The sequence below is a fragment of the Cricetulus griseus genome, chromosome 2 (genome assembly GCF_003668045.3).
Source record: "Cricetulus griseus strain 17A/GY chromosome 2, alternate assembly CriGri-PICRH-1.0, whole genome shotgun sequence".
Classification (NCBI taxonomy): Eukaryota; Metazoa; Chordata; class Mammalia; order Rodentia; family Cricetidae; genus Cricetulus; species Cricetulus griseus.
Window position 1 is genome coordinate 22,671,699 of NC_048595.1, and position 12,217 is coordinate 22,683,915.

At 43.3% G+C, this 12,217-nt stretch overlaps 1 protein-coding gene across 1 annotated transcript in view; it reads right to left on the reverse strand.

Annotated features, from left to right (window-relative positions):
- The window catches only part of Snrnp40 (small nuclear ribonucleoprotein U5 subunit 40), a 32,881-nt gene that overhangs the window by 11,881 nt on the left and 8,783 nt on the right, over positions 1 to 12,217 (reverse strand). The window contains exon 5 of the mRNA XM_027399436.2: positions 6,579 to 6,701. Coding sequence (XP_027255237.1) covers positions 6,579 to 6,701 — 123 coding nt within the window. The remainder of the gene's footprint in view (positions 1 to 6,578; positions 6,702 to 12,217) is intronic.

Sequence of the window (12,217 nt, forward strand, 5' to 3'; positions counted from 1 at the left end):
TTGAATACTAGGGCTGGAGAGGTAGCTCAGTGTTCCAGAGTATCTGATGCATAGCATCCTTGGTCAGTTTCCAGTACCCACACTGGGTGGCTAGCAACTACATGTTAACTTAGCTCCAAGGGATCAGAACCCTCTTCTGCCTCCTAAAGGACACACACACACACACACACACACACACACACACACACACACACACACACAGAACCCTTTTATTTTTTATTTATTATTATTTGTTTGTTTGTTTTTTCAAGACAGGGTTTCTCTGTGTAGCTTTGGAGCCTATCCTGGCACTCGCTCTGGAGACCAGGCTGGCCTCGAATTCACAGAGATCCGCCTGCCTCTGCCTCCTGAGTGCTGGGATTAAAGGCATGCGCCATCAATGCCCAGCCCACACACACTTTTTAAAATACCCACTTTGAATCCCCTTAAATACAAGCCTACAATGCCAGCATTCAGAAGGTTAAGATGGGAAGATTGCAAGTGTGAGAACTTGCCACCCAAACAAACAAAACAAGCCCAGGTGTGGTGCACACCTTTAATCTCAGCATCAGGAGGCAAAGGAATACCTATGAGTTCAAGGTCAGTCAGAGCTACATGTCTACTATCTCAAAGAAAACTAGTGGACACCAAATCATGACTTAGTTTAGAAAGATGAAGGCTACACGGCTATAAGAATCAGGACACTTTCCAAAAACATAGAGATGGATATTTTAGAATACAGAGTTAAATTTAACCGCAGTATTCATGGGATTATATTTATATGTTCCTCATATCTGAGATAAGTTCAAATTTCAGAGGAAAACTGGTATATATCAACATACAATGGCTAGGATTTGTTTTCTGCAGCGAACCCACCCTAAGAGAAGGTATGACAGACAGACTGTCTCCAGGATGACAGAAAACTACAGGAGGACCAGGCAGACCTTCAGGCTATACCAAACTGCCATGCTCCATACTGTTTGTAGTAAGATGACAAATACAAGTATTCTGCCTGTTTGTCCCTGTGGTGAAGCTTAACTAAAAAGAACCCAGTCCCCCAGAAGCTACACACTCATATACCCCAAATATTCTGGAAAAGTAACAATAGGACAAAGAGATCAGTGGTTGAAAGACATCAGGGACAGGGTGTGGCACAAAGGGCAACACTGTAAACTCTGAGGGAGGCTGGAAATTGTCCTACATGCTGGTTATTTACCAGGTTTGTTTGTGTTTTTTGAGACAAGGTCTTACTATGTTGCCCAGGTTGTCCTCGAGCATGTGATCCTCCTGCCCCAGCCGTCTTATGCTAGGATTATAGAGATGATAGTTTTGATAGCCATAGGAAATCTATGCAAACATTAACATTTTTACAGGCAGACACCAGAGTAGAATCTTTAGCAAACATTAACATTTTTACAGGCACATACCAAAGTAGTATCTTTAATTGTTTTCATTTATTTACCTAGAGAGAACAAACCGCTTAAGTGGTGTGCACATGTGGAGGTCAGAGGATAATTTGCAGGAGTTGGTTCTGTTCTTTCACCACATAGGCTTTAGGGACTGAATAGGTGGTCAGGCTTGGTGTCAGGGGCCTTCCCCACTGAGCCATCTCACTAGCTCCCAAGCAGTATCTTAAAGCATACATAGAACCCTGAGTTTTATCCCCAGACCTAAGGAAGGGAAGGTGGTGGAGGTCATAAACCTAGAGAGAGATCACTGAAGCCTATGATGGGGGAGTAACCTGCCAGAGTGCTAAGGCCGTTGTCACAGAACTTGGGGAAGATAGTTCAGGTCTGTGTTAATGGGATTATATTAAGAAAGGGGAAAAGGCTTTTTAAAAAGGCTTCATAATTTAGCAACAAAGAAGTCACTGGGTGATTGTTGGAACACGGTCCAGGAATGAAGCTTTGTGAGGAGAGTTCTGTGTGCTTGTGAGAACACTCCAACAACATTCCTGTTCATCAATGAAGGAAGTCAGGACAGGAACTCAAACAGGGCAGGATCCCGGAGGCAGGAGCTGATGGTGAGGCCACGGAGGGGAGCTGCTTACAGACTTGCTTCCGATGACTTGCTCAGCCCACTTTCTTATGGAACACAGGACCACCCACCAAGGGATGGCACCACCCACCATGGGCTGGGTCCTCCTCCACTGATCACTAAATGAAAAAATGCCTTACAGCTGGATCTCACTGAAGCATTTCCTCAGCTGAGGCTCCTTCGTCTCATGACTCTAGCTCATGTCAAGTTGACACACAAAACCAGCCAGTACAGTGCAAAAAACTCTTCAGGGTTTTTTTTTTTAATAAATGTTGAGTATGACTGTGGAACAAAACCCTGGGCTCTGTCTGTCTGTCCAATCTTTCTTTTTTTTAAGATTTATTTATTCATTATGTGTATATAATTCTGCATCTGTGTATGTCTAAACACCTGAAGAGGGCACCAGATCTCATAACGGATGGTTGTGAGCCACCATGTGGTTGCTGGGACTTGAACTTAGGACCTCTGGAAGAGCAGTCAGTGCTCTTAACCTGAGCCAGCTCTCCAACCCCTGTCTGTCCAATCTTAACGTACTAGAGACAAAATTATCATCACTACAATCAACCTTCTTCATGAAGAGGCTGTGAAGGGACAATTCACAGGGTGACAGCAAGAAGAGGTTTAAGGATGACCTCTGATCTTCCATCTACCTCCCAAATGCTGGGATTATAGGTATGCCCCACTATTCTAAAGTTATCTGAGGCTGGAGATCAAACTCAGGGTTTTGTGCATGCCACGCAAGCAGTCTACTCTCTGAACTGCATCCCCAGCCATCTACAGTTTTTCTCAGCATTTCATCACGGTAAAGGCTCTAACAGGAGGTACCACAGCCCAAGAGACCAGCTCTCAAGGCTACAACCAGGGTTCGAAGAAAAGGTAACAGCGTAGTGAAACTGAACTTAAGGGTTGTCTATCTGAGGGGTAAAGACTTACATACAGGATTTGAGGGTCATTTTCTTTTACTATTTTGCTGCTCTAATTGTCTCTAATTCTCTTTAGTTCCAATTTTTTGTTTCAATTCTCTTGTTTCAATGTTTCTTTGTTCACCCAGCTTAAATACATATTTTTACAGGAGACTTGAGACAATTAGAAAAATGGCTACAAGAGTTACATCTTATGGTCAAAACACTTTCCTTGGGTAAGTGATAAGGAGCCAGCCACTTACCATGATAATGCATAGTCAGGGACATGGTGCTTGACACCTTCCCAGGCAACCAGGCAATGGTATTGAAAACATCTCAACCCTAAAAATATATTCCCTTATCCTGTTTGTAATTTCAGAACACAGAAAAGGAAGGAACCTTATAATTTTGGCTACAGGGCCAGACCATCCTTTATAGTCCTGGCTAATTGTGAAACTTTAACCACAGTAGCTGGACATAAGACTAACCTTCTTTGGACTTGGTTAATTGACTAATTGTTATTTGGGACCTAAACAATAAACAATTAGCTGAAACTTGAGTTTTATATCATAAACTGAGGTTAAAATTTATGTAGAATGTTGTTAAAAAAATTAAAAAATAATGGCCGTTGACCTATGTTATTGGCCAAGTTTAGTTAGAAAAAATTGACATAATATTTTAGGGTGCTTTATGTTAATAACCTTGGTTAAACATCTGTGACTATGTCCTTGTACATATCTGTAAAATTTTTAACTTACAATTCATTTACAGAAACATTCAGTCTAGTTTAAATTTGCTCTGAGATAAAAATGAACTAATTATGTATAGATTGTCTTAGACTGAGGAAAAATTAATCTAAATAAAAGGAACAAAGTAGGCTTTTAAGTGTCTTACAGTCCTCATGGGACAATAGATCTAGTTATAAAACAAGTATTTTTTTCTTCCTGGTTTTTCTAGACAGGATTTCTCAGTAGCTATGGAGTCAGTCCTAGAACTAGTGCTGTAGACCAGGCTGGCCTTGAACTCACAGAGATCCACCTGCCTCTGCCTCCCGAGGGCTGGGATTAATGGCGTGCACTACCACCACTATCACCACCCAGTGTCATAATGAAGGAACCGGCTTCCCTTTTGGCAGCCATAACAGCCGAACACGTGCTTGCCATAAACCTACCTTGGTCACGTAGAGGTCAGATGCCTGTCTTGTGACAAGGAACCCATCAGAAGTTAGTCACTAGAAAGTCAGATGCCTGTCTCGTGACAAGGAACCAATCGGAAGTTAGCTGGTGGCGCTATGCTTTACGACCCTGGGTGTGCTTTACGGACAAGCGCACAGCAATGACGTAGAGAGCATAGCAACCACCCTGGGAGGGCCTATGAGCCATAACAACCAGTTGACCAATCAACACAGGGCAAGCCCTCCAAGCCTGGAGGCACACCAATCGTGAGCCTGTGCGTACCCCTAGACACTCCCCTTACGCTGCCCTATAAGATCTTTTGGGAGACCCAAGGAGCCGTCTTTTTCTAGCTGTCCGCCATGGCGGGTGGGTGAAAGACCCGAGCTAACATGGGGTTAGTTCGTTAAATTACAATAAAGCCTCGTGCAGTTTGCAGTAAGCTCTCGAATCCGCCTGGTGATTGTGGTGACCGCGAACCTGGCCTGAGACCCCGGATACTTGAGTTTTCGGGGGTCTAACAATAATAGCTACTTTTGCACATGTAAAATGACAGACAAAATCACTAGTTCCCAGAGTCAATGGTCCCATTAGCCTTACCTGAACAGTATTCTCCACCAGAGAATCATTCCTCTGATAGACTGACATCTAAACGCTAGTTGTCACCTACTGTATACTCCCACAGCCTCTGACAAGGAGGAGTAGGGAAGACCATCCTCAGCTACATAGAAAATAGAAAGCTTGATGCAGACCAGCAGCTGGGATGTGTGTGTGCATGTGTGCACACTTGTGGGTGTGCATGCAAAAGAAGACAAGAAAGAAGCCGATGGAGTGCTGAAGAAAGAAAGGCTGAAGCACTTCCACCACCTGCAGACAAAAGTAAGGACACCTCATCTAGTAAAAGCAAAGGAGAGGGGGTTGGGGAGGTAAAGCTTCTAAGCAGGGTCACAACAGGAAGTTGAGCATTACCTATCATTATGGTCACAATAAAGCAGACGGAGCTCCTCAAAGACTCCAAAGAGGCAGAGGCAGACACCAACTGCAGCTCCACACTGCCTGCCAATTGGCACTTGCTATGTCTACGACTCTGTGAACCTTACAAGCCCACAAGGCAGATGCTGCTCTCATCGCTGTTTACTCAAGGAAACTGGGGCTTAAAGGAGCTGAAGAACATGAGGCAACCACAAAAGGAGGAACTGGTTGGAATTTAGGACTGGTCCATGTTGTGCCCAAATTCTGAACCCCAAAATCACCAAGCGGCCCATTTTGATGCAAAAGCAATGAGTCTTTTATTGCAGTTGTTTAACAAGCTAACTCTATTAGCTCAGACCTTTCTTTCATCCACCACAGATGGCTGCAGAAAGACCCAGAGAAACCACGAGACAGGGATCTTACAGCAACATAAGGAGTCTAGGAGTATCCACAGGCTCAGGATTGGTGCACCTCCAGGCTTGGAGGACCTGCCCTGTGTTGATTGGTCAACTGGTTGTTAGGGCCCATCGGCCCTCCCAGGGCGGTTGCTATGCTCCCCACATCACTGCTGTGCACTTGTCCGGAAAGCACACCCAGAGCCATGCTAGCTAACTTCTGATTGGTTCCTTGCCAAGAGGAGGGCATCTGACCTCCTAGTGAGCAGGGCATGCCCAGCAAGGTCAGGCAAGCAGGTTTTAGCCTGTCATGGCTGCCAAAACAGGGGATGGGGGGTGGAGGGTGGGGCTGGGCTGGTCCACAGCTTTCCCCAATGTATGTTCCCTCTTCTTGGAAAAGCTTAGGAAACTTCCTTTCCACACTGTCAAAAGGACCATACTGAGGAGGAGGGGAGACAGTCAGAGATTAATCACTGTCTCTTTAGACCAGAGAGCTAAAAAACGATTGTCAATGTCTTGTGTAGAGTAAGAAGGTTCAATAGGTAAAGGCACCTGCTACCAAGGCTGACAGTTTGATGTCAACCCCTGGGACTCACAGGACAGGACAGAACTGATTACAAGTTGTTCTCTGACCTCCACACACAGAAATAAGTGTAATTAAAAATGAGTAGACAGATAATCTAGTCAGGGAATGAATTCACTCCATATTGTTTTTTCAAGAAAAGGTCTCTATGTAGCTCCAACTGACCTGGAACTCACTCTGCAAACCAGGCTGGCCTTGAACTCATCAAAATCTGCCTGCCTCTGCCTCCTGAGTGTTGGGATTAAAGGCGTGCACTATCAGGCCTGGCCATACTCTGTATTTTTCACAGTTCCCCTCCACTCAAGGATTACACATTTCATATTAAACACCTGGTCCTTGGTGGCAATTCTATGAGCCTATATACATTTATATGTAACCTTTGATTTAGGAAGTAATTAGTACAAAAGAAAGTAAGTTTCAGGTCACTATCTTCCTTTTAGTTTGGCATTAAGTGCCAACCACCTACAATGTCAAAATTTTAAAAAGATTACTTCTGCTATGTATACATGAAAGGTAAATATAACATAAACAACCATACCTTGATATCGTTGTCTATTCCACCAGAGATAATCTGATCACTTGTGTCGTTGAAGGTCACAGCTAACACCTGGTATGTGTTCTGAAATGTCTGGATAGCTGCTTTCTTGCGGATGTCCCAAAGCTGAAGTGGAAAACAGGCACCATCAGTAACATAATTCTCAGGAGCAATCACACAGCACACCCCAGGCCACCTTCAAATGAACCGGAAACACTGGGCCCCTGCTAATGCTTGGCACTTCAGCTATTCCCAACCCTGAGCCTTCCCATCTAAGCTAGAAGTTTAGGGCATCCAATTACTAAACAGCTAAGCCTGCCCATGGGGGTGGAGAGATGGCTCAGTGACTAAGAGCACTGGCTGCTGTTCTTCCAGAGGACCCAGGTTTGACTCCCAGCCCCCACAATTCCAAAGGATCTGACTCCCTCTTCTGGCCTCCACAAGTGCCAGGCAATGTAAATGATGCACAGACAGACATGCAGGCAACACACCTATACATATAAAAGAAAAATAAATAAATCTTAAACAATCAAAATCAGTATGTAAAATGTAACAAGTGTCAGTGAAAAATAAGACCTAGATGGCACCTAAGATTACTCCTATTGGGTGTTGGTGGTGCAAACCTTTAATTCCAGCGCTCGGAGGCAGAGGCAGGTGGATCTCTGTGAGTATGAGCCTAGCGTAGTCTATAGAGTAAGCTCCAGTAGAGGTTCCAAAACTACAGAGAAACTGTCTTGAAAAACAAACAAACAAACAAACAAACAAACAAACAAACAAAGAAAAGGGCTGTACTCTTGACAGTTCCGGAAAGAGGAGGGTCATGTGTCAGTTCAGTTATAACTTTTCTCTGCACGCCAGCAGCGTGCCTCCATGCTAGGCTGCGCCTGGCTTTGAAAGGCTGTAACAAACTGTCTCGATCTCATCACTGTCTCCAGTGCTTTCATTATGAAGCAATAGTATCTCATGACACGGGGATCACTTTTATCGCCTAATGAAGCCTGGAAGAACAAGTCATTTTAGTAATATTTTCAGTTTCTCTGTCAAAAAAAACTAAACCAAAAACCTCAAGAGTTCTTTATCTTCCTGATTCCCCTCACAAGCACCATGATCACACAAGTGTAGTACCACATTCAGCTGCAGGGAAGAAAAAAAAATTTGTTCACTTGTGTGTAGCGTGCGCCCATGATGTATATTAATGCATGTGTGATGTACAAACAATGAATGCACTGTGCAAGCTGCAGGCTGACATCAGGTGCCATTTCCCCTTACACACAGAGGTGGGGTGTGGAATATTCCTTTACACCATGGGAGTACATGCCGCTGTGACTGGTTTAAAAAGAAGCTGGCTGGCCACTAGCTGGATAGAATAAAGTTAGGAGGAGAGCCAAACAGAATGATGGGAAGAAGGACAAGCTGTACTGAGAAAAGGTACCAAGTCATGTGGCAGAGCATAGATAAGAAATAATGGGTTATAAGAGTTAGCGAGTAACAAGCCTGAGCTATTGGCCAAGCATTTATAATTAATTATAAAATTTATAATTATTTAATTAATAGCCTCTGTGTGGTTACTTGGGAGTGGCCTGTGGGACAGGATCGTCTGCCTATACTGGGGTCTCTGAATCTGGAGCCTGTCATTTCAGCTACTCTCTCAGCTTGTTCCATGGATTCTCTGTCTCTTCCGCCCAGTGGACTAGGATTCTAGTAAACCACCAGGCCCACCATCTTTTTTCCTTGGGTGGTAGGGATCTGAACTTTGGTTCCCATGCTTGCACAAAAAGCACTTTATCCCAGCCCTGAAAAACACTGAGACTGTTGTACCATGTAGCTGTAATGTAAATTACATTGGTACACTGTGGTGTGCTTGAAGAAAGTGGATTCCAGGAGTGGAGAGATCCTCTGTTGTCTCCTCCAAACCCTAATCCAGGGTCAAGCTGGGTCTGCACCAGGGAGATGGAGAAACAGCCAGCAGCTAAGGGAATTAAACCCCATGCCTTTGAGAACAGCTAGAAGGTAACCAGTTTCAACAGTCCCCATTCTATGATGCAAAAATGCCTGTAGTGGGAAGGAGAATCCAGCTTAGCCAGGGGAGAAAGCTCAGTGGGAACTCCAGCAGAGTGTCCCAACTTCCGCAGCTGATTTCTGCTGTGTGTCTGTGTGAGTTCTGATTTGATAGGGTTACCTCTGACCTCTCAAGCAGGCTACTTCCAGCATCTTTGCTGGCTATTATAAATTAATTCGAGGATATTTTGCTATTTGCCGTTCATGCTATTTACTATTTGTTCTTTTACATTTGCTTGTTATGTACTTAATAAACTCACTCATTCAAGACGAAAGGTATGGTTATCATAGATCATTCTCCATATTGTACAGAAAAGTAGCCCAGGTTGGTCTCAAATTTGAGATTTCCCCTGGACACTGAGATTGTAGCTTGTCTCGTTTTATTTGTAGGGAATGTCCAGAGCAGGTAAATGAGAGAGACACAGACAGGCTAAGTTGCCAAGGGGCTAGACTATAGGAAGGAAACAGGAATGACTTCGTTGGTTTTCTTTGGGGATGGTGCAATGTTCAGGTATCAAAGTCACTTTAATTTTGATTTATTTCATTTATTTTAAGTGCTAGAGAGTGAACCAAGGACCCTGTGCATGACAGGTAAGGGTTCTACACGGAGTTACAGCCCCAGTCTAGCTTTCTAAACTTTATCTCAAGCAAAAAAAATCTATAGGAGGGGGCTGGAGAGACAGCTCAGCAGTTGAGAGCACTGGCTGCTCTTCCAGAGGACCTGGGTTCAATTCCCAGCACTCACATGGCAGCTCATAACTGTCTGCAACTCCCAATCAAGGGCATCCTCACACAGACACACATGCACATAAAGTAAAAATAAATAAAATAAACCTTTAAAAAAATCTATAGGAAAGAGACACCTGAGAAAGGAGTGCTTTCCTTTCCTTTTTTTTCCCCTTCAAAGAGACATTAAGCTGTGCAATTCTCCAGACCAAGTTCAAACTTCTTGGTTTGGAAGTAAAGGCCTTGGTAATTCAGGTCCCATATAATATATGAAGAACCTTTGTCTCAACAGATAATGTTTATTCAGATAAAAATCTTTGTCCCTCATTTTTTTTTTTTTTTTTTTGAGGCAGTCACTATGTAGTGCAGGCTAGTCTGAAACTCACCATTTTCTTGCCTCAGCCTCCTGTGTACTGGGTTATAGGTGTGTGCCCCAACACCTGGCGCCAAACTGTCTTTAACCTAAAAGGTATGGTAGCCACTTAAGTTTAATTAAAATAATTTTAAAATTTTGAAATAATCACAACTTACTGAAAAGTTGGAAGAGTTTTTTCTTTTTTCCTTAAAATCATTTTAGAGTGAGTTGCTGAGTAGTGCCCGATCTCCCTAATACCTCCTAGTGTTTGTCCCACACAGATGTCCCTACCTAACCTCAGTGTGCCATCAACAGGAAGAAACTGAGACACAAGTTTACCATGACGCTCAAAACGCCATTCAAGCTTAACCATCACCTACTTACCCTTAATAAGACACCAAGATTCAGTTTGGAACTATGTGTTAAATTTGTCATGACTTTTTAGTCTTTTTCCCTTGAGCTTTGTGGCCTTGGCGATTGTGAAGATCACAGGAATTTCCCCCCCTGCACTAGGCCTTGTCTGGTATTGCTTGGGTGAGACTGAAGATTTATCTTTGGTAGGGATGTCACAGAAATGGCCAACACACCTTTATCATGTACTAGTGAGCAGCTCATAATCCCACCTCATTACTTCTAATGTTCATCATTTGCCTAAAGTTTTTGTAGAACATGTTCTAGGCTCATCTTAAAGTACGTTCCCTGACCAGGCCTAACATAAGAGCCATAGAGCCAGGCTTTGATCCCATTACCCAGGAGGCAGAAGCAGGGTTCAATTCCCAACACCCACATGGAGGCTCACCAAGTGCCTACAACTTCAGTTCCAGAAAGTACACAAATACACACATATAAATAAAAACATAAAATATGGAAAAAAGGACTACATGAAAAGCAGTCATCTTTACATGATATGACATATTGCCCATTTTACAAAATGTACTTTGGGCTGCAGAGGGGGCTCAGAAGTTAAAAGCACCCAGTGCTCTTGTGGAGGACCTGGCTTTGAGTCCTAGCATCTACATAGTGGCTCACAACCATTTGTAATTCTAGTCCCAGGGGATCTAATGCCTTTTAATCTCTGTAGGTACAACCCATGGACACAGCACACACAGACATATACTGGCAAAACATTTAGACACATAAAATAAATCTAAAACAATACTGCTTTGAGCAATAAATTGTTCCTTTTACCAGAAAAAAGGAAAAGCTAAAGGACCCAAAAAGAAACAGGAGGACAAAGGGGGAAAGGCAAAATGGAAGAGAAAAGGAAAGAATACAAATGAGAATAAACGTCTATCTATTGCACTAAGTGTAACAGGCCCTTAACAACACCTTTTTTTGTTTTTGTTTTTGTTTTTCAAGACAGGGTTTCTCTGTGAAACAGTTCTGGCTGTCCTGGAACTCACAGAGATCCTCCTGGCTCTGCTTTCCCAGTGCTGGGATTAGAGGCGTTCGCCACCACTGCCCGGTTTAACAACACTTGTTAATGGGGCTGAAGAGATGGCAAGGCAACCAAAAGTTCTTATTGCTCTTCCAGAGGACCCAAGTTCATATCCCAGCACTAACATCGGATGTAACTCCAGCTCCAGGGGATGACAGTGTCTTCTGGACAACTCAGGCACTTATGTGCATACACCACACACACACACACACACACACACACACACACACACACACACACACACACACACACACACACTTACTTTAACCTTAGGATTCCAAATTCACCTGATGGTTGTGGTACACACCTTTAATCCCAGCACTCAGGAGGCAGAGGCAGGTGGATCTCTATGAGTTCAAGGCCAGCATGGTCTACATAGCAAGTTCTATGACAAATGCCAAAGGTACTGAGAAACCCTGTCTTGAAGAAAGAAAGAAAGAAAAAAAAGATTCCAAATTCAGTACAGCTAACCTAGGGTTCCAGGCTTGCAAACCCCAAGTGATTCAGCATAGAATGACATTCAGCACAGAACACGTCAAAATCACCATCAGAATCACCACCTTTATTTATTAGATTTAAGATTTATATATTTATATGTGTATGGGTGTTTTGCCTGTGTGTGTGTCTGTGAACTACATGGATGCAGTGCTCTTAAGAGGCCATTAGATTCCCCCCAAATCAAAGTGACATATGGTCATTAGTCACTGTGTGGGTCCTCTGCAAGAGCAGCAAATGCTCTTAACTGCTGAACCATCTCTCCAACCCCAATTTACTATCAGAGTACTCCTTAGCACTTGTGAGGTCCTGGGTTCCAACCACCACCACCACCACCAAAATAAATGAATAAGTACATGTAAGCAAGAGCTTAGTGATACAGGCCTTGTGCTGGCTAGTTTATGTGTACTTTGACCCAAGACAGAGTCTTGTTCTTTTAGAGAACAAGTTCTTACTGTTCTTTTAGAGAAGTAGGAATGCACGTTGTACAAGTACAAACATGCAGACAAAACAATCATACATATAAAATAAGTAGAAAAAAAAAAGGATAAAAATTAAAAAGCAAGCAGC